This window comes from Monodon monoceros, unplaced genomic scaffold (genome assembly GCF_005190385.1).
Source record: "Monodon monoceros isolate NGI ecotype Baffin Bay Population unplaced genomic scaffold, NGI_Narwhal_1 Super_Scaffold_19, whole genome shotgun sequence".
Lineage (NCBI taxonomy): Eukaryota > Metazoa > Chordata > Mammalia > Artiodactyla > Monodontidae > Monodon > Monodon monoceros.
In genome coordinates, this window is record NW_021703775.1 from 4,911,829 (window position 1) to 4,938,377 (window position 26,549).

A 26,549-nucleotide genomic window follows, 5' to 3' on the forward strand; every position below is an offset into this window, starting at 1 on the left:
GCTGGAGCGTGCAGGACAGAGGTCAGGGAGGAGAGATGCAGAGACGGGGCAGGAGATCTGAGCAGAGCACCCAACACATCCTCCTGAGGTCAGGGGAGGACCCCCAGAAGATCGGGGAACAGTGCCTGCTGCCACTGTCCAGACTGGAAAATCTCCGCATTCACAGGAACTTGGGCACGGCATTCAGGAGGCTCCTGCCTCAGCAGTGCGGTAAAACTAGCTCTAGACTAAATGCTGATCTGACCCCAAGGAACGGACCTTAAAAGGCTCAGATGGATTCCAAGTAACTAACTGCATCCCAGGCGAAAGCTCAAGAATATTACAAGAATATAAAATGTCCAAATACCCAATAAGGTACAAATCACATGGCTGGCATCCAATTAAAAATTACCAGTGTGCAAAGAAGTGGGAACAAATGCCCATGGGGGGTGGGGGTGGAAGGGGGTCAACTGAAATGAACCCAGGTAATGGAATCAGCGGACAAAAACACCACACCACCTACAACCTACACCCTTGCAGGTAATAACCACTAAGCCTTTCGGGGCATCTGCCGGTGAAGGAATCTGAGACTCAATTTGTTTTATATGGCTCATTAAATTAGAACCCAGGGTGTTCAGAACACAACAACTTGGATTTACAGATGTTTTGATTCCTCTACCAGGGTGGAAGGCTAAAGACCCTCACCTCCCAACAACACAGAGACCATCTGGTCCCACTTTCCCACCACTAAAGGAATATCATCATAATTTTGAAAAATTTAAGTCACACATAGGAAATCAACTGAACAAAATTAATGTGCAAAATATGCTTTCGATGAGATCGTTAAAGTAACTTTTGTTTGATCTCAATTGCTATAAGCAAGCTATTTAGTTCATGCCTGAATCAAAAGTATAGAAATTGCCAAAATCAAGCAAGTAATAGACCATACTCTCTGCCAGGGTCGGGATGGGTAGTGACTGGTGGTGGACGGTGTCCAATGGCCAGTATTTACAAAGCTCAGTGATCTTCTAATTCTGACCTCGAGCATCACAGTGGCCAAGCAAAGATTTTGGGGCATGTTTCATGGTTTTACCTTGACTTTTCCCTCACCCTTCCTGTCTCCCTCACCTCCCACCCTCACGAGCTACCCTAATTCCTGCTTATATGATCTGTGTCATGATATACCACAGCAGGTGAGTGCAAGAGGAGAAAGAAGCAAGGACAGTCTAGAGAAAAGTAATCAGATCTTCCTTCGGTCAGCCATCTTGCAAGTGTCATGGTGTTAAGCCAAAATAGGAAGTAAATACCTCCAACCTGGCTCCTGGCGCTTCCCGGATAACAGAAATCTGCAATCGTGTGCCAATCGTGGCAACAAGGAAATAAGCCTTAGTGTAAAGGTGTGTTTTGTTACTTTCAAATAATTCTCTTCACTGTGGGTAATCTGCGTATCTGGAAAGGGATTCCCTCTTTGCTCTGAAATGGCAGTTTCCACTCAAATACCATGGACTGGCCTGACACAACTTTACAGCCTGGAGAAGTGTCTGGGGGATTTTCATGGAAACCACGTGTGAAGAGCCGTTCCCTCAGCTCTGAGGATGCTTCCACAGAAGTGACTCAAGAAGACAAGGACTGAGTTCCACAAGTCTTTGGGGCAAACAGAAAACAGAAACGAGATAGTCTAACTCCTGACAGACACCCCCTTTCCAAAAGCTTTTAGGCAACAAAATTCAGGTAAGTGCATCACGGGCAACATTACACGGCATCCGCGCTCATCCAGGGGGACTTGCGCGGATGTGGACCGCCCCAGTGCTTCTCAAAACTCCTTACTTGGGCCTCCTGGTGGCGCAGTGGTTAAGAATCCGCCTGCCAGTGCAGGGGACACAGGTTCGAGCCCTGGTCCAGGAAGACCTCACATGCCGCGGAGCAACTAAGCCCGTGAGCCACAACTACTGAGCCCGCGTGCCACAACTACTGAAGCCCGTGCACCTAGAGTCCACGCTCCGCAACAAGAGAAGCCACCGCAGTGAGAAGCCCGCGCACTACAACGAAGAGTAGACCCTGGTCAACGCAACTAGAGAAAGCCCGCGTGCAGCAACGAAGACCCAACGCAGCCAAAAAAAAACCATATATATATATATATATATACACACACACACACACACACACACACATATATATATATATATATTTTAAAGTTTATTTGGCTGCCCCCCACCCATTTAAAAACAAAAAACCTCCTTGCTTGTGAGTGATGGTGCCTCACGACCGCGGGTGGGGAAAAGCTACAAGATAGCCTCAGTGATTAAACCTCGTCTCCTTATTTTCCAATTCCAACTAGGAAAATAATCTAAAACGCCTCTCCCTTCTACTTTCCCCTACTTTTTTTTTTTTTTTTTTTTTGGCGGTACATGGGCCTCTCACTGTTGTGGCCTCTCCCGTTGCGGAGCACAGGCTCCGGACGCGCAGGCTCAGCGGCCATGGCTCACGGGCCCAGCCGCTCCGCAGCACGTGGGATCTTCCCGGACCGGGGCACGAACCCGCGTACCCTGCATCGGCAGGCGGACTCTCAACCACTGCGCCACCAGGGAAGCCCTACTTTCTCCTACTTTTTAGAAACATACCAAATCACGTGAAGAGAGAAAATGGGAGGAATACAGAACCCTAACCCTGAGCCCCAGACATGCACCTGAGCAGCCGACAGGGGGGTCTGACCCTGTAGGATCCACCCCCTCCCCTAGACTAGATGGGGGACTGACCTCGAGTCTTAATAAAACCCAAAGGGAAGTTCTGCTGTGAAGCAGACCAATCCATTCAGGTACAGCCCACGGTACAGCTGGTCCTTCTTGGGAAAAGTCTTGATGGATGCTTTATACTCCGTCAGAAATTTATACAATGTGTCCCCGAGCCTCCCAGCTGGAGACACCCTTCCCCCCAGAACAGCCACCTCCCCCCCAGCTCTGCACCACAGTCACACCAGCTGCACGGCTCAAGCTGCAGAACCTAGAAAGGCAACGAAAACATCCAGTAGCATAAAAACCATGCATCTGGGGACAGACAGATCGTCATCTGTCTCAGCACTCAGCCCCACAAAACCCCGCTTAAAATCTACCTCCTGGGCTTCCCTGGTGGCGCAGTGCTTGGGTGTGCTCACCCATCCAGCACAGAGGGAGAGGTCCCTGTTACGGCATCATATATAAGCCTGCTGCAATAAGGTTGCCGGTGCAAAGGCTCTCTCACTGAGGACCCTAGTCCTGGAAGGCTTCTCCTCCCGCGAGCTGCCAGCTCCGTCTTCTGAACCAGGCTCACGTCCCAGGGATGGGTCACAAAGCTGACGACGGTGCCTGGCACCTCGCACCCCCCCCCGCCCCCCCCCCCCCCTCACACAATGGGGAGGCCCCCGCACCCCAAAAAAAAAAAAAAAAAATCTACCCCCTCTGTGAGGACGTAAGCTCCAGGAAGGCAGGGACTCCACCCTGCTCACGTCCAGGCCCCTGACAGGCCCTGTCAGACTAAATGTGTGCACTGTGTACAGCTGCAGCTGAGACAGGTGATCTTTAAAGTAAGAAATAAAAAGTTAAAAAGAGTAAATCTCTGAGCCTCAGTTTCCCTGCATGCAAGAGGAGGAAACTCTACTCCATTCTTGGCTGGGGAGTCACACCCCAGGGTGGAGGAATAGGAAAGTCAGGTAACATGCAAAGACCCCCATGGCGCCCGGCACACGGCAGGTACTCAAACGTGAGGTTCGGAAAACGAACTACAATGATCTTTTTTTGCTCTATAAACTGATATAATACAACTCCGAACACGAAGCGTGCCTGCGGCAGCCTGTCAAGAGCAACCGCAGTGAACTCAGACCAGCGAACTCGGAGTCACCCGCCCTCGGGCAGCAGGTACGTGGACACTTGCCAGGCTTACCGACTCCCTGCTGTGACGGCTGAGAGGCCAAGCGAGGGCGCCGGCCCCCGACAAGAGCAACAGCCAGATCCTCAAACGGTCGTCCCACCGTAAGCTGACTGCACGGTCTGCTCAGGCCTCCCGCTAGAGAACAGTTAGCGACGTGTGTCTTCAACCACGTGTCACCTGCTCATACGAGGACGCACCGATGAACTACAGGGGCTCCTCTTGGGAAAATGTGGAGAGATGCCAAAACTCCAGATACCAAAAAGATGGGAGGAGAGAGAGAACCAATTATCTTCATTATGTGATTCATTTAGAAAGAAGATGACTCAGTGCTGAGACTGGTATTAATCAACTGTATTCTGAAGCTTTTAAGGAGCATCACAGCTACGAGGGGGACAAACTCACCCTGCTACAGCTTCATTCCCAGTATTTTCATTCTGAGACATGTTGTGATCACAATAAACGGCACTGCTGATGGTGAGTACTATTTGTATTTTATCAGAAAAGAATTTTTCTTTTGACGGTGACTTTAAAAGATATACAGAGTTACTGTTTAAAACGTGAATTTTATCGCATACAGGAATAAAAACTGTTTTCCAGAAAACAAATTTTTAATTTTAAGAGTGGAAGACAATAATACAGGATTAAGGCTCTCCGATATAAAGAGGCAAACAAAAAGTTTCCACAAATTTTGAAGATGCAACTTCAATATCGTATCTAAACCTCACTTCTTTTACCTCAGAAAGTCCCCTATCCCCTCAACCAGCAGTTATTTAAAGCAAAGGAAAGGTGTAGATTCCTTTGTTTCTACATCACCAGAAAGATAAGCGATCAGCAAACTTTTTGTTATTTATCACTTTATATAGAACTTCAGGGCAGGGTACTACATGCACAGTTCACAAAGCTGTAATAAGTCATGCTGGTCTAAAACTAGCTCCGTGAGATCACGGTACCTAATACATCTTTCCTCCTTTTACACGCGAGCGCACACACACACACACACACACACACACGCGCGCGCGCACACACTGCGGAGAGTAAGCTGCAGGCTGGAACTGCTGGAGAGGGACCGGAAAAGCCGGCCTGGGACATCACAGACGCAACGGTCACCCAGACGCTCCCTAAAGAGCACCCAGCACGCCCCCCACCGACCCCCGTACCACCAAGCGCCACCCTATGTGCTGAGTGTCTGCGAAGCAACACACACAGTGAGAGTCCGCGCGGCCCTGGGGTCAGGCTGGCCACCTCGGAGGGGGTGTGTTAAAACGAACTCTCAGAGAGGCCAAGAGTCGGGCCACAGAGACCCTGTTCTGCCCTCAAGGCGATGAGGCTGGAGAAGGGAAGGGAAGGGAAGGGGAGGGGAGGGGAGGGGAGGGGAGGAAACCAGGGCCGTCACCACCAACACGACGTACAAAGTCACTACCTCAATGGCGTCTCCACCGAAATGCAAACCAGTTAGTTCCGTCTTCAAATACATTTCTCCAGTGGAAACCCGGAAAGGTCACTCACCAACCCAAACTGCCACACACGAAGAAGGGTGTCATCCCGGTGGGACCAGCCCCTGCCGTCCACCTGCAACCAGCACAAACCACCAAATTCACCATCTGCCGGGACTCCAAACGCGAAGGCTGAGAGTTCGAGATGTCACATTTCCTGACGGCCTTTTAGCAAGAACCATGTCCCTGTGTAGGCTCCTCCAAGGAACACGTGCATTCAGTCAGCTGGCTGAAGGCCACTTCTGCACAGGTGGCAGCCAGGGGCAGGATGCAGAGATGGAGAGACACACCAGGAAAGGGCATCAGGCTGCCCCCGGGGGAGGGGAGCCCTGCCAAGGTGCAGGCGGGCAGACCTTCCAGAGAGAGTTGAGGGGCTGGAAGAGCCAGCACAGGAGGGACCCAGACCAGAGGGATCACAGAACACAGGATGAAGCAAGGACGCTCACAGGACGCAAAAGCACGTCCACAGCACCAGAGCCTGGACTGAGTGAGCAATGAAACTAAACACATCTGTAGGAGAAATCAGAAAACACCCTCTTTTCCTGCCAGGCTCAGGATAAGCTGGCGACCTCGCGTCTGTGCATGGATGTTTACACGTGTGTATACTCGCTAGCTGTCTGTCTGTGGAATACTGAGCCTTGGGCTAAAACAGGCACACAGAGCGCTGTAGCCTCTGTCTGCAGAATTCATTAGATTGATCGGTTTATCTAACTAAGCACAGATGCAGGAGGGCTTAAGACTGAGTTTAAAATTTAGTTCTCTAGGGCTTTTAAAAGGAAGAAAGAAATGCCTCTGGAGTTAAGAGTCCAGAGTAAATAAAGGGTTAATTTGAAGCTTGCTGTTCAGAGCTAAGAGCCCCTCAGTGGCTAATTTTAACTGAAGACAAGGACATCCTTAACTATTTGGTGGGGGGGGGGGGGGGGGAGTCATAAAACCTTAGAGATATAATAAGTAACAAATTCTAGAGACCCATGTGTTTTTAAATAGCATGTTGAACTTTTTCAAATATTATAAAAACCAGTGTCAATTCAGGGAAAAGGCTTCCGCACAAGTGATTAAACTTTAATTACGTAAATAAATTATAGTATGTAGTAATTCATAATATATAATATAAATATAATTAAGTTAATATATACACATTAAAGAGATATATAAAGGAAAAAACCCAGTGGTACCATGGAATCTCCCCTAAACATTCCATCTAAAAATGTACACGAGGGCTTCCCTGGTGGCACAGTGGTTGAGAGTCTGCCTGCCGATGCAGGGGACGCGGGTTCGTGCCCCGGTCCGGGAAGATCCCACATGCCGCAGAGCAGTTGGGCCCGTGAGCCATGGCTGCTGAGCCTGCGCATCTGGAACCTGTGCTCCGCAACGGGAGAGGCCACAGCAGTGAGAGGCCCGCGTACCGCAAAAAAAAAACTAAAAATGTACACAAGCTGCTACGAAATGCGTCTCAGACACAGCAAACCTTCTGAGATTTGAATCAAAGTAAATTCGCTCTGATTGTTTGTCCACAGTCTTCCCTGCTGTTTCAACCACCTGCTCTACCAAAATGACCATTTCTTAAACTTCGAATGAAGAAAGTTAGCATGTCTCCATCAGCGCTGCACGAAATGATTTAGAGGCAAAAACTCAGTAAGACGATGGTACTTTGAATTCACTGAAATCTTCAAGTCTGCACTGAAAACCATTCTTGGGCTCTTGAGTCACTCGTGCCTTCTCCATCAAGTAAGTACCCACTGGCATCATTCCACTGTACACCAAATAATTTTCATGGAGTTGCAGGAGAAGATAAGTACATTGTCAGACCAGCTGTGCCTGGTGTGCCTGCTGCCAAAGCACACTTGGAGACCCCACGGCTGTGCCCATCCATCAGGCGTGATGTCACAGCCCCACTTAGAGACAGCCTGGCAGCCGGCATCTCCCTCCCACACAAAGGAAGCAACAGATGCTGGAGATGATACAGAAACAAACATTGGGACTGAACCACCTCAACTATTCAACGGAGGGAAGGTGTAAGTCAAGTGTCAATAGAAATACACAGAATCTACCAAAGAGGTTTCGAACAGTCAGGCTTTTTTAAGTCATATGCTGCTTCCTTTCCCTAACTTTGCTTTTCCTTGTATTCAGATAAGTTAAAAGAATAAAGACTACGGCAAACACCTTGTCATTTAAGGAGCATCTGTTAAGGAAAAGTATATTAAGTAACCAGTATGTACAGTGGCAGTGAGTGCCCACTTTTCAAGATCTTAGTAAAAACTACAAAGTGCTTCTCATCACATGGTGTTATGAAATTACTCAAACTGGCCTATTCTGACGGAGTTCACAATCTAAAGGACACACCGCCCAAACACAGTACACGCACAGAAGTAGCCACTACGTGAATATAGAGAGTAAACGCGCACTATCAACAAGCTTACAGGAAGCAGTTTACTGTGAGGTGGCGACTGAAACAAAGTTATATGAAGTGTATGTCTGAGACTAGACAAGGCTAAGGAATTCACCTTCTAAATTATTTAGGAGAAATCTTCCTAGGATAGGCACAAACTTATTTTTAAACTAAATGCAGCCACACAGATAAACACACATGTTCAACTGGAAACTCTGAGTGATCGGCAGCACTAAGAAACAGCTCCAATCCCAGAAAAGACTGGAAACACGCCAGAAAGTCAGCCGCACTCACCCTGGCGGAGGCGGGCGCGCGGGGAGAGGGAAAACATGTTTCCATCTTCCTATTTTCTAGATGCGTATGTTACTTTTAATGTTAGCGAAAAGGCTATTTCACCATTTAAAGAACAATTTTACATGTATATGCGTATATACATATCTCTCTATATATGAAACTAGAAAAATACTCACATTAACATGTTAACAGTAAACAAACCAAGGGGACAGAATTATGAAATGCTTTTTTTCATCTTTCTTTTTCTCTGGATCTTCTCCCTAGAATATCTACATTTCATAAATAAAAATAAAAACAAAAACAGTAATCTAGAAGTCATTTAAACTTTTGGTTCCAACTGCTTTATAGAGCCAGAATTCATAGACCATCAAACTCACCACTGTTAAGTGTACTAAACTTTCCTTGGGGGGAGGAGAGGATAAACAGAACTAAGCAGCAACATTCACAGGCCCAGAAGACCTTAAACCTCTAAGCTCCCATGACCAGAGCAGTTAAGAAAACATTCTCCGCCTGTGATGACCTCAGCTTTACCGAAGCAGCCTCGGCTGTGAACTCTGCTGTATCAGAGCCGGGGTAGGGTCACAGGCACGGGCACTGTGGGGGAAGAGGAAGAGGCAGAGTCCTCGTACTTGCACAGTGCCAGCCAGCCCTCTCCACGAGCTCCAGGCCACCACCCCACGCACGGCGCACCCACACCATCCAGCACTCGGGTCCGGTTATCTCCAGCCCGACCAGCAAAGAAAGGAGCAATGCGCATCTGTTCTCCATCCTCCCCTAGGGGAAAACACTAACACAGAGGCAAATAACTAGGACTGGTGGTTACTGGTAAGGCGTGGGGCTTCTCTTGAAGAAATAACCACTCACTCTGTTAGACTTGACCGTGAAGAAGCATCTTTGATGTTCCACCTTCTGCCCCTTCTGTCTGTGAACTAAGCGAAGACGGCAGGTACCCTAAACCTCCCCGCCACCACACACCCCACGTGAACCATGGTATCATCACGAAGCACTTACACAAGCACAGCAAGACATGTCGCTGTACTTCCTCAAACCAGCATAAAGACGTGTCGGGTTAGGTAAAAGAAGGTAGGGGAGATGAGAGGGGAAAAAAAAAACCGCTGGAACTGGGTGAGCAGTATCACCCACACCACCCTCATCATTCGGAAGAGTCAGGACCACGTGCACGGGGACATCATTCAGAGGGTCAGGACCACGTGCCTCCTTCAGAGTATCAGGTCCACATTTATCACATCATCAAAACAGTCAGGTCCGCAAGCACCACATCGTATGTGACAGTCGAGTCCAGTCCGTCCCTGCTCTCGCAAAGGTCCAAAGAGACACTGCTGCCGGACCTCGTGATTCCAAGTTTTAACCTCCTCTCTCTCAAGGGTCTTCTTTTCCTTGCACCTTTTGAACAAAACCATCTCTGCAGCTATTTTCCAAATAAACTGTTTTCTTCTTTCTAAACTACTTAAGGAGAAACAATAACTACGGGGTCTTCTTTAGTTCTAGCCTCAGGCAAAAACACATCCAGCCTCTCCAGTAAGTGAACAAAAGTGAGAGGAGACTAGATGTTTCCTTGAAATGAAACCACAACAAGGAGGGTGCCAGCTCTTTCCTGGTATAAACACCTTCTCTCTCTCTCTCACTCACAGAAGAGGTCACCCAGGGGCCCACCGCATGGCCACACAGTCCCTCGACCTAACAGTTACGCCTGTTCCTGCTGCCCTAAGGCTACAACAAAATGCCTCACCAAAGGCTTTGCTGTGTGTTGTCTTAAAATACCCTTGTGGTCAGAAAGGAGAGAGAGCAAGCGCTGAGAGGGTCTCCTGTGAAGGTCTGGGAGGGACCGTGGCAGGGGGAGGGGGACTGGACAGGGCAGGGGTGGGGGGGGGGCAAGAACTCAGGCTGGCCCCCATGGAATGGGCTGGAATCCCATTTGTCAGGGTCCATCTCCCCGTCTGCATGTCACCCCAAGCCTCTATCCCTGAAGCGGGGAGGGGAGGACCCCTGCCAAGATCGCAGGGTCAGCAGAAAAATGACCAGCGGCTCAAAGAGGGTGAACAGTCAGCAGCGGTGTGAACGTGGAGACTCCTCGAGGGCGCTGGGTAAGAACTCTGCTGGAGACCTGTCACAGCAGGGAAACTCAAAGCCAAGGCAGATGGAGTTCAGAGAGAAGTTCCCACTTTATCCCTGATCATCGGAAGTTAGCGACGCCGACTTTTCTCTGAACTCTTGCAGTTAAGCAGATAAAATTAAACCAGAAAAGAAATATTTAATCATGCCCAAAACGCAAGAAGTTAAGAAGCGAAGGTCTGTTTTCCCTATTATAGTGCACCTGAGCATCTCTTATCCGTTCAAGGAGAACTTCCTCCACCAGGTCAATTTCCTTGTTTCTGTAGCAATTCAGTTCAGCACCTGCTTGCTACATGCACGACTGGCACCAGGCTACTCAGCGAGCTCCACGCCCCCCGGAGGAGACTGTTCTCTTGGAAGCTCGTGTGACGTCGCAGAATACTAAGAGCAGAGAGAATAAACAAACGCTCTCTACGTGCAGCAGCGTGAATGGCTCTCGCAATCAGTAAGGTCAAGTCAAAGAAGCAGACACAGCAGTACCTTATGGTTCCGTGCACATCAACCACAAACACAGCAAACATAATGGATCGTGTTAGAAGTCGGGAGGGTAGTTACTCTTGGGGGAGGAGTGGTCACCGCAAGGGCCACCAGGCGCTCCTGGGCTGCCAGCTACGCTCTGTTTCTTGCTGATTCGTGAGTGGGGTGAGTTCAGTTTTCAGAAATGTCCTGGATTTGTCATTTGTGCACTTTTTTGTATGCATGTCATACTTCACACACACACACACACACACACACACACACAGAGAGGCAAGATTCACATGCATAAGATTTTCTTACAGACCCACAAACTATGCTAACTTCCTATGAATTTCAAATACACAGAAGCAGAAAAAATAGCTTACAAACCCTCTTGTACCTCTAATCCGGAGTCAACAGTTACTGACCCATGGCCCAGCCGTCCCACAGGCCACCACCGGCCACGACGATTTTGAGCCAAACTGGATACTGTTTGAAGGCAGCACCGACAGGATTTCCTAACAGACGGGGTGAGCGGTACGTGGCAGGAAGGCAGCGGTCGCAGGACGCCAGGGCTTCTGTGCCCTGAGCAGAAGGCAGGACGCCCCCCCGACGGAGAAAGGAAACGGCTGTGGGTGGAACAGGCTTCGGGGGAAGATGAGGGACTCACAGGAGACCAGGCATCCAATGAGATGCTGCACAGAGTCCAGGAGAAGAGTCTGATCCCCAGGCCTGAGGCTGCTACCCCTGCAGAGGCCTGTGTGCAAAGCTGCGGCCTACGCTGGCACCCGGAGCTTGGATCTGGGAGGGTTCCCAACATCCCCTGGATTGAGAAGGGTGGCTCCCTGTTCCTGGGGTGTTTGAACAGACAATACGGTTTATGCTGAACACCTACTTCCCGGCAGGGAGTCTGAAATTTCAGGTACATGCCAGGCAGAGGGTGCTTACGTGACCAGCTCCAGATAAAACTCCAGGCCCTGCGTCTCTGAGGAGCTTCCCTGGTGGAGAGCACTGCACGCGTGTTAGGACAGCTCACTGCTGGAGGAATCACGTACCTGACTCTACTGCGACAGGACTCCTGGAAGTTTGTGCGTGGATTCCTTTGGACCTCATCCCATGCGCCTCTTCCCCCTGCTGACTTTGCTCTGTGTCCTTCCTTGGTTGTAAATCACAGCTGAGGGCGCAGTTATAGACGGAGCCCTGTGAGTCCTTCTAGGGAATCACTAAGCCTGAAGATGGTCTTGAAGACCTCCAATGCACAACTTTTTTAATAAGTTTGCTAGGAATGGAAGAAGGGAAGTATCAAGATTTTAAAATCAAATTTTGCATTTAGAGCCCCCAAATTAAAAAAAAAAAAGCAGCTGGTGGGGAGGGAGGATGGGATTGTTAAATAGTACAGTGTCCGTATTTTTAAAAACAGCAATTCAGGTTGTACAAAAATTGCTGGGTGTTTTCTTTAAATTCAACTATTTGTTTTCCTTAGAAAAATGCCTTTGATTCATGAAGTGACAGGGAAGCTGCATCTGCCTGGAGAGCAGGGCTCATCAACGATTACAAAGAGCTCCTTTTCACGGCAAGTTCTATTTTACCAAGAGATTAAGAGCAGCTCCTTCTGGAACAAAATTAATCTTTCTATTCCACCCTACATCTGAGAAGAGTCTGCATTAAAAAGACGAAGTGTTTAGTAATTGTTTAAATGAATGAGTTAGTGCAACTTCATGAACAGCATTTCAGGGCACGAAAACAAAAGCCCGCAAACCATGGCTGACATATGCCCTTTCCGGTCCCAATGAACACAAACTGCATCTGACCAAAGCCATGAGTACTTTTTCTTATTTCCAGTAAGAATGGATGGTAATATTTTTCTTTTCCGATTTAATTTTCTTTCTTTTTTGTAAACCACAAAGCAACAGAAAAAATACATACATATTAAAATAAGGGCTGTCTCTATTGTTATAAAAGGGTGTATAGATAGACAGATATAGATAGATAGATATAGATATAGATTTTTTTTTTGCCAACACTCAAAACACTTTGGAAATTCTCCTTTAAAATTGCCAGGACATTGTTCAGAAGCAGCAAACAGAAGCTGAGCGCCACCCATGTGATGGGCTCTGTCCAAAGCCTGGAAATGCTATGAGAATCCTAAAACAGTTAGCTCCCCACAGAGTTTATAACCCAGTACAGAATTAACATAAGCATGCAACGATCATGTGGCTCTCCAGGTACCATTAAAACAGCCCTAGCAGACAGCTCACAGGGCCAGACAAAAGTGGTCCCGAAGAACCAGACAGTGTGACTACGCCAGGGGACAAAGAAGCCACCTGAGGCAGGAGCCTGCAGAGAGGATGGACACAGAGGAGGAGGAGAGGTCTGACCTCTGGAGAGGTCAGAGAACAGCTGCTCAGGAGGGCAGGTGTGTGTGTTAAAACGTCTTCAGCAAAAGTGATGAGTTATATTGTTTTAGTATCTTTAATGAGAAGGGAACAAAGGAACCCTCATTCACCATGTAAAAATTATATGCTAGACACTTTACATCTATTATATAATTTTAATTCTGACAAAAGCCTGTGAAGTAGGAATTAGTATTCCATTTTACAGGTAGGGAAGCTGAAGCTTTATTAAATTGAACTTCAGGCCCTAGTCTACCAAAGGTGTTAACACTGTCTTACAGTAAAAGCCAGGACGTGACTATTAAATAAATGCGGCCGACTTTCGACGAGGCTCATAAACTATAAATTCACTCTGAAAAATATTTATAGGCCTCAAACTTATGTTCACAGGAAAAAGGAGAAAAGTAAATAAATCATTTTTATTAGTTCAGTGACCGTTCTAAAAACAAAAGCCAGAAATGTACTCACTCTTTCTAACCACTGGTGATTTTAAGAGACTCCTTTATCTTCTCTCCTAGAGGAACGTAGTCCAAGTGCGAAGAGCAGGTTTTACTATTATTTATTTATGATTAATGTGTAACACCTACAGTTATTTTTAATATTTTTATTACAAAAAATGAGAAGGCTATAAAACACGGTCATACCTCCAAGAGTTCTCTGTTGCAACAATACATGACTGTAATTTTCTTGGACGATGAAACCAATACTGTACGACTATGACGTGTTTCTCCAAGTGCCCATCAAAACCAGAACACCCTGTTCAATTCATCAAAGATTCGAGTACCTACAACTTACTGGGCATTGTGACTAGTTACCTGGTGCTAGTTAGGCCCCAAGTACAGGACACAGAGCTGTGCTCCCCGAGTGAAGCAGGAGATGTCACCGTGCAATAAAAGAAGATCGGGGTGCTATTCTGCAGTGAGCTATGGAACTCCGGGCAGGTCAATCAATCACCTTCGTAACATCGTGCTGTCATCGGTACATAAAATGAAGGCTTTTCAGTGTGAAAAACATACAACACCTAATCTTAACCTGCCTCTACTTATTTACTTATGAAATAGGCAAGAACAGGAGAATTTTCATATTTTGTAAGTTCCCAGTTACATTCTTTTCTTTTCTTTTCTTTTTTTTTTTTTTTTTTTGGCGGTACGCGGGTCTCTCACTGTTGTGGCCTCTCCCGTTGCGGAGCACAGGCTCCGGATGCGCAGGCTCAGCGGCCATGGCTCACGGGCCCAGCCGCTCCGCGGCATGCGGGATCCCCCTGGACCGGGGCACGAACCCGCGTCCCCTGCATCGGCAGGCGGACTCTCAACCACCGCGCCACCAGGGAAGCCCTACATTCTTAAATTAGAAGAAATCAATCCCAAATAGCAACACATTCTATCCTTGACAAAAACAAAAAATCTAATCCTTTACAAAATCTCACTGTCACATCCTCACCAGCAGAGTTATCTTTAAAACACATCCACAGGTACCTATTTGCTGAGCGGTTTGGCTTAACCCTAAGTTAACTTCACATTACTTTTAGAGAAAGAAGGATAGTGGAAGGGGAGTAAGTTTGGGGGCGGGAAGGACTGGCAGTGTGGGATTAGCAGATGCAAACTAGTATAAACAGGCTGGATAAACAGCAGGGTCCTACTGTGGAGCACAGGGAACTATACTCAATATCCTGTGATAAACCATCATGGAAAAGAACGTGAAAAAGAATGTACATATGTATAACTGAGTCACTTTGCTGTACAGCAGAAATTAACACAACATTGTAAATCAATACTTCAAGAAAATTTAAACGTAAAATAAAAAAACAGAAGAGGAGCAGGCTTTCCAGTCAGTCTGTTCTTGTGGCCCAAGTCCCACCTTTGTTCTTCCATCTGCTGTAGATGCAGGGGAGAAGGACATCCATGAATTCCAGCCGAGCCTGTACCACACCCAATGCAACGCCTGGCACAAGTCCTTAAAAACTATCAGTTCACTTCATCCACTCTACACTTGATCACTGAAGATGAATTCTAGTATCTAGTGGACTTTTTAAAGAAGGAAGTATTAGAAATAGCACAAAATGCACCCTAGCTCTTTTGTAAAAGGTCCATGCTTATTTGCTCTACACCAGGTGTTCTCAATGGGGTGACATCGCCCTCTAAGGGGATGAAAAGTGGTTCTAAGAGGTGTAGGAAAAAAACCTACCACTTTTATGTATAAAGATACACGTACAGTACATGAGCAGATGTGTGCAGACTGTAAATTTTCATTGGGGTGATTAGGAAAAAACAAAATCTTAGAAGTCTTCTTGGGGAGGTGATTGTGAAAATAAGGGTGTGATTGGTGGGGACACAGTGGGACTACTGGTTCTCAAAATTACTGCCATATTTTTTAATTATAATAAATCAAAGCTTAATCAATTTCTAATGAACTTTAAGAACTTTTCTTCAAGGACTTGCCTTATACCAATATTACAATAATAATAAAGAGGTACAACTTGTGACCTTTATCTACAGGAAGGCTGAGGAAGACAATCCAAATTAGGAAGCTGAAATCTAATATCAAGATCATTTGAATTAAGTTAGAAGTTACTGAAGGTAAGAAAATGCCAGATAAAATTTAGCATCCCACAAACCTGTGCATCATTTCTCTCCCAGCGGCTAAGAGAGAGAAGGTAGTTCGTTAAGGCAGCTAAGAAACAGAAGATAAGGAAAGAGTATCTGGAAGAGGGGGCACACAGCCTGCCGCTGAAGCTGACAGCTGACACTGATGCACTGACCGCGCCCCTGACGATGGGGTCAGCCCCGTGGCCAGCCTGCCGGAGCCACAGGAGGCTGGGGGCCAGGAGCCAGGACCAAGCTCTCAGGCCTGCAGCATCTAACTGGCCTCTGAGGGCCAGAAGGAAGGGACAATAGGTCACAGTCCACAGAGACCTCTCCCTCCCTTCCTTCTGCTCTCACCTCTGTCCAGACAAGAGCAGCACGTTCAGTACATCGTGCCCCCTGCAGCTGAACAGTGGTAAAGCTGTTAGGCTCACAGGGCCTTGCCCTGTCACCGGGGTGAGCGGGTTTGCTCCCTCCTGCCTGAGCGTGGACGCCCCGCGAGCGAGCATCCGTCTCCTCCTCCGTGGACCCAGCTCAGGTGGCACTCAAAGCCCATCAGAGCCCATCAGACATGCCCTACATCGGGCCGCTTCTTCTGTGGCACCTGCCTCCCCAGGCTGACCACGAGCAGAGGCTAGGTTTTACACAGCTCTCACTCTCCCATCACTAGGAGCGTTGTGCCAGGAGCAGGGAGGGCACCCACCAAAACCTGCCGACCAGTGTCCTGCACCCCAGTGGGCATCAGGCCCAGCATCTTCCCATCCTCCAAGGAATATGCCTCAATCACCAATCACTAACACTTCAGCTGTTAGGACTGAAAGACAGGCTGCTCTGGCTGATCTGATGGGCAATATCCACCCATCCCTTAGGGTCCAGACCATAACAAGCCTACTGAACACCTGACATTTAAAATTGTTAATACTTTCAAAGGCTCTGTCAGTTGGGAATCAGAGATCTGAGTTCTAGTCCCTGAAATCCGACTAGCAATGTGCTCCTCGGCACGAAGGCTCAGTGTCTCTAAGCTGGAATCCTTCAACTTGCAGGTGTGAGGGGGCGGCTTCTTTCCTTATGGTCCATTAGAACGAGGGTTTTCAAACTTGAGGGTGCCTCCGAATCCCCTAGTGGGCTTACTAAAACCCAGAACTTGGGGCCCCGATCCAGCATTTCTGATGCAGGAGTCTGGGATGGAGCCCGAGACACTGCGTTTCTAACAAATTCCCAGGCGCGCCTGCTGGGAGACCACACTTTGAGAATCTACCACTTTGACCCCATCCTACGCCAGGAAGGCCTAGTGAAGGAAGGACCATGGGGCCAGTCCAGCCCGAAGACTGGACTGGGGGCAGTGATGGGCTGCAGCGAAACATCAGCCCACAGAGCACCATTTCATCTCTGTCTGCCATGAAGCACTACGTACTGTCTGCCTCTGTTCTCTCTGCATCACCCCAAGAGGATGAGCCCTCCTTTGCCCAAAGCAATTATCAAACACAAATAAGGGCACGGAGCTGCATGGCAGTATTTGGGTATACGGTGGCCCATCATCCAGACGGTCAAGCCTAAGCTTTTTAAAGTTATATTTTGAAATATGTGCCTTTTTATAGAGTTTTGACTTGTGAAACGTGTAAATGATTCACACATTCAAAAATTAAATCAGGAGAAAAAGGAAACCCTCTATAAATGAATTAAAATAGAAACTGAAGCCAGTAGCTACATATCAAATTGATAAGCCATACAGAGAAATTAGTATTTCAAGTAACTTCTGAATATAGCACTCTGTAAATCCGTCACAGATGTAGCCTAAGGACAAAAACGGCTTCAGAGAAAGCAAACTTCACTCCATGCCTATTGATAAGTAGTACCATTGTTATTGTAATTCTGAAATGATTTTATGTTTATCAAAGGATAAAGCAGGGCTTCCCTGGTGGCGGAGTGGTTGAGAGTCCGCCTGCCGATGCAGGGGACACCGGTTCGTGCCCCGGAGCGGCTGGGCCCGTGAGCCACGGCCGCTGAGCCTGCACGTCTGGAGCCTATGCTCCGCAATGGGAGAGGGCACAACAGTAACAGGCCTGCGTACCGTGCAAAAAAAAAAAAAAAAAAAAAAAGGATAAAGCAAACATATATATTATTTTATTAGGAACCAAAACTTTTCAGGCTAGGAGAAAAGGGAAAGAAATACAAAATACACAAGATTTTAAAAATTAAGGAAAAACTGATTTTGAAAAATATATTCCCAAGCTCCATCTACTAAAAGGGCCTGGAAGCAGAAAACCTCATCAGCGGTGAGCACACTTAGCGTCCAGATATTGGTTTCTAAATGCATTTCCCACTGAAAAGAACTAAGGCTCCTCAGAGGAAGGGATCCAGATTCTGGAAGATGAGCCTCAAATATCTACTTGTGCCAAAAAACAAGGAAATACTCAAAAACTAATGGGGTCATATCAAAGGGCTACAGAAGGCGGTCCTGAAAGAGCTCCCATGGCCAGATCTGGCATGATTTCATTAAATAATACTAATGGCAGCTACAACTGATGGAAACACATTGAATAAATAAAACTGCCCATGTCTACAGCAGTATCTAGAATAAGAAAGAAGACAAGAAAGGGTGGGAGTGGGTAAGAAAGGAAACTCTTCTTTACAGACTGATGCAAGCTAACAAGCCTGGAAGACAGACTCTGAAAACCACCACCTTGCAATCGTAACTATTCACACAGCATCGCCTGCAGATGACTTCCCAGTGCAGAGCTGAGGGCGCCCCTCGACGGTGGGGAACTCTGCAGTCGCCTCCTCCATCAAGAGGTCTAACTGGCTTCACTAACACTGGGACAACCAGGATGGGCATGCCCCCTGAGGTCACGCAATAGGAAGAGCCCAATGCCACCAATGAGGTGTTCTTGCCAAAAAATTCTTATTCTGTGTCTATTCAAGCCTCGACCTAATTTCCAGTTTACAGGAAAGACAGGAGGAGGAACAAGTTAAAGCACAACGTGAGGAAACTATCAGACAAATCCAGAATGTGGGGTATTTTACCAAACAACTGGCTGAGCTCTTCCAAAAGTCAATTTCTCTTTAAAAAAAAAAAAAAAAAAAAGAGTAGGAGGGACATGGAGGTGCAGAGGAACTGATCTAGAGCAAAAGTGACTTAAGAGATAAGCTAACTGTCATATATATATATATGTACCTCATGTTGTCTACCCAGTTATGTCAATGGATATATATATAATGGAATATTACTCAGCCATTAAAAAGAATGGACTAATGCCATTTGCAGCAATGTGGAAGGACACAGAGACTGAGTGAAGTAAGTCAGAGAAAGACAAATATCATATGGTATCACGCATATGTGGAATCTAAAAAAACAGTAAAAATAAACTTATTTACAAAACAGAAACAGACTCACAGACATAAAAAACAAACATGGTTACCAAAGAGGATAATGGGGGGTGGGGTGGAGGATGATAAATTAGGTTTGGGGGGGTTGACATAAACACACTACTATATATAAAACAGGTAAACAACAAGGACCTACTGCAGGGCACAGGGAACTGCACTCAGTATCTTGGAATCACCTATAATGGAAAAGAACCTGAAAGGGAATATATATACGTATGTGTATGTATAACTGAATCACTTTGCTGTTCACTTAAAACTAACACAACACTGTAAATTAACTATGCTTCAATTTTTTAAAAAAGATCTTAAAAAAAGAGAGAGAAGATAACCAAATATAATGCATAAACCTCCACCAGACTATGACTGGGGAAAAATGGTTAGAAAACCTTTCTCGCCACAACTGAGGCTACTGAAATTGACAACATGAGGTGACAATCTGAAATCATTCATCCTCTCAGGTGGTATTATGATTATGACTGCATTTTAAGAGAAGTGTGCTCAAGTATTTACAAGTGAAGCGTCTTGGTATCACAGCAATACGCATGTACCACACACACAAATGAAATGTTCAGTTGTTGAATCTAGCGAAGGGTAGAGAATGTTCGTTTTCTGAACAGTTCTGTAATTATGAACATTTTCATTAAAAAAAAAGTTGGGTGGGAATTATTAAAATGAAAACACAAAATTCAACTCTCAGAAACAAATCCTAAAGAGTTTGTGGACCTCGAGTTGAGAATTACTGATCTAGATAATTCTTTTTTTTTTTTTTTAACCTTCCAGAGTGTTAAACAGAAACAATGTGATACCCCAACTGCAAGAAACAAACTCAGTCCCTTATGCGTGATGGGAATAATACAAGTTTGACACTGAGACACAAAGACTGAAATGAAGGGGCTATCAAGAATTCAAACAACCAACTCAAGTATCCCTCAAAACGCATCACACCAGGCACGCACATGCGCATGTCAAACTGGGGAAGTCTGAAGAAGCTCTGTGGGCTGTATCAGTGCCGACTCTCCGTGGCTGCCTTGGTTCTAAGCCATGCAGGCAGACATATCTGCTATAATCTAACAAACACTGGAGTCCTGGTCAAATCCTTAGCTGGCTTTGTTTTGTGCAGGACTTCAGTTGTGACACTGTATTACAGTTATACAAGATGTTACCCCTGGGGGAAACTGGGTGCAGGGTACAAGGAGCTTCCCTGTACACTTTCCTGCAAATTCTTGTGAATCTATAATTATCTAAAAAACAAAAACAACACATTATAGATCTCATGTCCTGGTCTTGTCCAGTTTGAACACGTCCTTCAACCCTTCCCACCACCAATCAGATAAGTGACACGCTTTCTTTAAAAAGAACCCTTCAAAATCCTAAAGAAAATCGATTCTTAAAATAGTTCAAGCCCAAGAAGAAACATAAAGACATTTGTCCATCTCGAGCAAATAAATGCCCCCTTTCCAGACCCCTCAGTTTCCCAGACAGCCCCTGGCACCTCACCCCAGGGTGAAACGTGAATTCTCGGTCTGCTTTGTTTTCCAGGGTCACATAATCAAGCGCGGCAGGTGACTGCGGACTCGGGGCAGCCTCGGGGCAGCCGGCCTGGAGTGCGTTTATTCAGGGCTGCAGAGAGCTCACAGCTGGGGGCAGAGCAGCCGGGCCACCTCCCTCCCCACACCTGCTCCCCTCTGGCCTTCGGAACCTGAGGAATAACCGGTAGCCTGGGAACTGCCTCTCAATTTCACCTAAGGAATAGGCTCAACCAGCAGGACGAGTCTGTGATGCTTCCTAAGGATACGCATCCACACCTTTTTGCTCCCGAGATGAAACTGAGTCGAGTCTGAACCCACGCAGGACCCCGCTCTCAGCCACAGAACCCTCTGCAACAGCGCCCCCTGCTGGAGCTGCAACAAGAAACATCAGCTGCAAATCCTCCCTCCTGCCGCCTGCTCCCAGGTCCCACGCCGGCCACTGCCCTCAACTCTGCAAGAAGAGCCGAGGGGCAGGCCCTTGATGTGGAGGGTGGGAGGCCTGCTCTCCAGGGGCCCGGCTACACAAGCTCTCCACCCGCAATCACACTTGCTCGGGGCGCTGAGTGTGCCCCAAGCTACAGCACCAAGGTCACTCTCTAGTGAGGTCACTGCATGAAAACGGCACACAAGAAACAGTACTGAGAGGCCAACACAGTAAATGGTTGATTGGGTTTGTATTTTGTTCTGAAGACTCACCGTCTGGTTTTCATTTTACCTGAACACAGGGGTTCTGCGTAATTATTTTTAAAGGAATCTTGAAAATGCACTTGTCCAACACTGCCTGATTTTTTCAGGCAAGGAAACACCTCTTGTATGCAGCTCACCAAAAGTGTCTATTACACACACGGGTACGTGTTTTACAGCCGTGCTCACAGAGAGATGATGGTGAGGAAACGCATCAGGGCACCAACAGTGATGACTCTAAGTGGGGGAAGAATGAGGATTTAACGTGCCTTTTTACTTTAAAGCAATGATCATACGTTGCACAGGACATCCACAGAGCTGACAAGCTCACTTCGATGCCCTTGGAGATGTCAGGAGCGTGTCAGCCAGGGCAGCATGGGCTGAAGCCAGGAAAGAACCTCAACTCTCAGGGCTGGCAAATGCGTCATAGAATTCCCAAAGATTACGTTAAAAATAGTACCCCGAGTCTGGCAGTAACCGAGTCAGGAGGGTGCGGATAACTGTCAGACGACGCAGGCTCCAGCTATACCACCGGCCACCTGTACGGAAGCGTGAACAGAGGCCCGGTGGGAAAGGCCCCGATCGGTACACGCACAGGGCACTTATCAATAACTGACTGTGGTATTTAAGTCACAGGAAGTCAGAATTGGCGGCTCCTTCACTGCTCTGTAATCTTAAAATTAGCATTTCACTGGAAAGAATCCAACAGGATCACTAGCACGCAACAGAATCGCCCAGGAGGTTACAAGAATCTTCTGGCCAGCCAAGCAATGGTACTTTTCCATTATTAAAAAATGACAGAGGAAAGAGAGCAGTCACGGCATAAAATGTCACATCTTCAAATATCTGTATAAGCTTCTAGCAGTTGCCCCGTGGTCCAGAGACAACATTTCTAACTCTTACTAAAACAATATGCATGCTGGTGATGAGCGTGTTACTAGAGACCGAGGGGAGAAGAGGGTGGGGGAGCCGCCCCTCGAGATGATCAATCGCACACCTGAGACCAGTTTAGCCATTTTCGCCCTCCATGGACCCCAGGCTTAGGAGATCAGGGCTTGATTTAAAGGCATCCCAAATCCTCACGGTTTCTGGTTAACTCACTCTAGAATCTGTGATATATGATGTAAATCTTATTCATAATTAGGCAAGTTAGAAGCAACCATGAGCGGATAAAGTTTCAGATGAAAATAATTTAAAGTAAGATGGATTTGGCTCATTATAACCCATGGCTATTTTTTTTTTTAATTAAATGTGGACCCATGAGTATAGGTACACGCACACACACGGGCTCACACACACTTACCTTTCATTAGAGTTAATTTCTCCTCTTTCCCATCTAAAGCTACACAGTAAATCCTCATGTGACCATTTCAAGGACTATTTTTTGCTACTAAATTTTGCCAACAATCTGCTCAGCATTCTAGCAGATGTTTCTGTTTTCAAACCTCTGGGAACTTGGCTGTATCTGTTTTCCTTCCCCATGTTAAAAATAAAAGAAATGGCCCAGATGTGGCCCTAATACCCCAGAGAAGCTTTTCCCACCGACCAACCTCAACCTCCCTACTCAGGTGACCTCTGTGATCCCTTCTCAAATCTTTTCTTTGCCATTAGAGAAGATGTTTCCAATTCTGGTCCATTATATTGTCAAGGATGACATCACTCAGATGTGCTTTTTTTTTTTTTTTTTTTAAAGAAAATGCTACTGATTCTTAGTTACTTGGGACCCATCTGCAACAACCCCAGCCAGCTCATCTGCTGGCCCTTCTGAACCCATGGTGTCACATGAATGCAATTTGCTTAAGATCGATTCTCCAAACACAACAATTCCTTTTAAACGGTGGGCTGGAGAGACAGGGGGATCCTTGTTTTTTATCTAACGATTTCTTTAAAAACACTTGTGACCCAAGCTTACCTCAGTAACATCCATAACTTTGATGGCTGCCAGCTGACCTGTTTTAACATGTCGACCCTGAAAAACAGAAAAAAGAAAAGAGAATGGGCACGGCTGCTCTGCACAGTCATTAGTACAGAATGGCTGACGTTTCGGCAAGTCACCTCTTCTGTACTTTTTCCCCAAAACTGATGAAGGAGTCCTATGCTCTCCAATAGAACAGGATGGTTCTGTTGGTTTGTAAGACTCGTGAACCCCACCTAATAAACCAAACCATCAGTAGAACAAAGGAGTTTTGATAAAGAATCACTTCCCTCTTTCTTTCCCGGGCTTCATTTACGCATCATTACTTCTCAATCTGAACAACTTAAATAATGTTTTCTTCCATACATCAGGTTGACCAGCCTTCCCTTCTCAACATTCCACATAAAGGAAATGACCAAAAAAGTCTGGATATCATTTATTGTCAAAAATGGGTAACAGTCATTTTCCGCTCGTATATACCCCCAATACCCATTACTTGATTTTACAAGTTATACTGAGAGTCTTCTTCGAAGCTTTCCTGTGATCCCAATGCAGGGAGGCTGGAGCATAATTACTCGGAATAAAGCGGGTACACAAAGAGATGGGGGGCACAGAGAGAGCGCGGTCTTACAGCTGTGTCGTAATTCCCGGTCTAGAACCTAAACGTTTGTTATCCATTTATATCACGAGCATTTCAAACAAGCCTGATGCAGCTCTCCTGTCCCCTCCCCCAGACCAGGAGGGAGGGACTTAATCCCTACCCATCTTGCAACGCTCTGCTGGGCATATCTCAGGAGAGCAACAAAGAGCTACCCTGACATCGTGAGCACCGGCTCCTCAAGGGCTTTGGGGAATACGCTCCTGCTGCCGCCAACGTGAAACAGCAGGCACGTCCCCACAGTCTCCGAGAGCCGGCCTCGCTTGTGGCCTCGTGATGGAAAGAGCTGTGAACTTTAGAACCTGAAACCTGAGGAAAGCTCTCCACTTATTCTGGAAAGCTTGGGGCAGGGACTCAAATCACAACTTGGACAAAACAGTTCCATGAAAATGACACTGAATTACAACTCTCTCTCAACTCTCTGCGGTCACAGCGGGATGGGGTCCAGCGCCGGCCCAGGAGCTCACCAAGCAGGGTTGGGCGACAGCCTAGACAGGGGAAAGCAGGGCAAATAAAGCCCACAGGCCCGGAACCTCGTTCCAGCACCACCCACCTGCAGAGCCCCCGTCCTCGGGCTCAGAAGGGTGGCCCCATCCCCGCATCCACAGTCAGACATCTGAAGAAGCTCTGCCTCTGCAGCAGGCGGTGCGGGGTCCCACGCGGGCCCGTCCCAGGAGCCCCGCCTCCTGCCTGGTCACCGGCCCCAATGCCAGTCCCCAAATGCCCTTCCAGCCACCCAGCGTCCCCAGGCCCACTGGCCCTCGAGCCCACGTCACACTCCCCTGCATCCCCAGAGCCCAGGGCACAGCCTGCACCGCGGCTCTGTTCACAGCTGGGTGACTCACGATCCTGAAAGGAACGTCACCCTGTCTGTCGGTCCTCACTCGGCACATGACGTGGCCCGAGGGGCCACCTGGCACGGGGAACAGCCCCACCGTGGAGACGGCGGGGGGGAGACCAATGCTGTGTCAGGAAATAGCCATCTGCTCACGGCACCCGGGCCCACATGTCCGACTCGAACGGCCACGGTTTACTTACTCCCTGTCCGTCTAACAGCCAGCGTCCGTGGATGTGTCCACCTCTGACTCGCTCGTTTCAAGTTTCCACCCGTGGGTTCCAGGCTCTGGAAGCTCACCGTCCTGAGCGCGGTACCCACAGCTGTGCTCACACGGACACACGGAGCCGATGACCCTCTGCAGCTGCAGGACAGAGCTCCCGGCCCGGCTCGGGCACCACGGCTGTGCCCACCCGGCATCTCCTCCACTCGGGGACCTTCGTCCCCTGTCAGTGGGGTGACAGCACTGTCCACGTCACAGGGGTGTCAGTAAGAACAACCGAGGGGCAAAGGACAGCACATGGCACAGGGTCAAGTGCAACCCTGGTGATAAAATAAGGCTGCACCTTGTTTCCCTCCATCGATGGCAGGAGGTGGATTTATTAGCACAGACGGGCAACACAGTCCTGAAGCCAAGGTATAGCTTCCAAGAATCCACGAACAAAGAGGAGAACTTAAGAGAACAAAGTAACCCTTCAGGCCTTTCCACGTAAGGGACACGAAGACCAGTTCCTTCACCCCTGGTCAGCCCTCACATCTGAAAACAAATGCCCGTTACTCTTCCTGCAGTGGGGTCATGTCCAAATTACCGCAGCAGACTTCTCGCGGATGGAACCAAGCGATGAGAGGGAATGCCCAGAGAGTTGTCCAGCTTCCCCGCTTTTCAAGAGGGCAGGTGGTGAGACAGAAGTGTGTCGGTGAGATGGGGAGGAAGGAGGGCCTTCTGAGCATCTGATCCTCAGGAAAACCCACAGGCCGATAGAAAAACCTCCCCAGATGTTTCTAAATTAGAGGCATCTTCCTTTTCTCCCTCAACGCCTGAACTCAAAGCCACCGTGTATCCTTCAGCCTCAGCAGTATGACGATGGTGTGACAGCTGAGGGTCGTGGGTTCACTCTATTTGTTCACGTAGAATGAGACTCCCTCACCGAGGGAGGATGGAATTAGGACCTAACAGCAAATCATTATTTTTGTGTTGAAGGACAGCCCACGCAAAGGCAGTAGCCTTCACTAACACACACCAGGTCTTTCAGAATTAGGTCCATTTGAGTTTAAATTTAAATCAGGAAACTAAGAATTCTGCTTCCCTCCCAAGAATCAAGACAACATGCTGGAAGAAACAAATCTGGGACTAGGCAGCCTTGGACTCTCATTCCTCTGCTACCTCAACTGCTGTAATTTCCTTGGAAAAGCTGCCTATAACTTCTACAAGCTTCCTGTGGGATCCAGTGTGCTAAGGGACCTAAAGCCCCTTCTAGAATAAGGCAGGCTATAAATAAAGTGCACGGCGTCTCCACCCAGACATCACCCCTGGCACCCAGGGAGTACCCAGGGGACGGCCTTCCTCTCCCCACAACCAGAGAGCCACGCCGAGTCCCTGACCCTGCTCCCTAGTTACACCTGCAACCATCTCAAACCCAGCCAATGTCGGCCCATTTCTATTTTCAAAAGGCTGGCCAATACAGTGGGGTGCTAAAATAATGCACTTCTCTAATTGTTTTTATTTTTTTTTTAAAGAAGAAGAAAAAAAGAATACCTCCAAATGTGAAACTAACAGAAGTCATAGCCTATGTGCTGAGTTGGGCCATCTTTGGGTCAAGGAACCAAAAGGGCCAACAAAATAGCCTGAGGAGGAAAGCTCCAGCCGAATGCACCGAGTGTTAATATGTGTGTGATCATGTGCAAAGGAACAAACTTCG

The 26,549-nt window shown here is 47.4% G+C and overlaps 1 protein-coding gene across 25 annotated transcripts in view; it reads right to left on the reverse strand.

Annotated features, from left to right (window-relative positions):
- MAP4K4 (mitogen-activated protein kinase kinase kinase kinase 4) overlaps positions 1-26,549 on the reverse strand; it is a 177,516-nt gene that overhangs the window by 67,637 nt on the left and 83,330 nt on the right. For 24 of the 25 annotated variants that reach the window (XM_029231543.1, XM_029231541.1, XM_029231536.1 and 21 more), the window contains one exon: positions 23,135-23,191. In XM_029231543.1, coding sequence (XP_029087376.1) covers positions 23,135-23,191 — 57 coding nt within the window. Of the gene's footprint in view, positions 1-11,702; positions 15,399-23,134; positions 23,192-26,549 lie in introns of those variants that run through there. The other variant, XM_029231527.1, reaches the window with a different exon arrangement.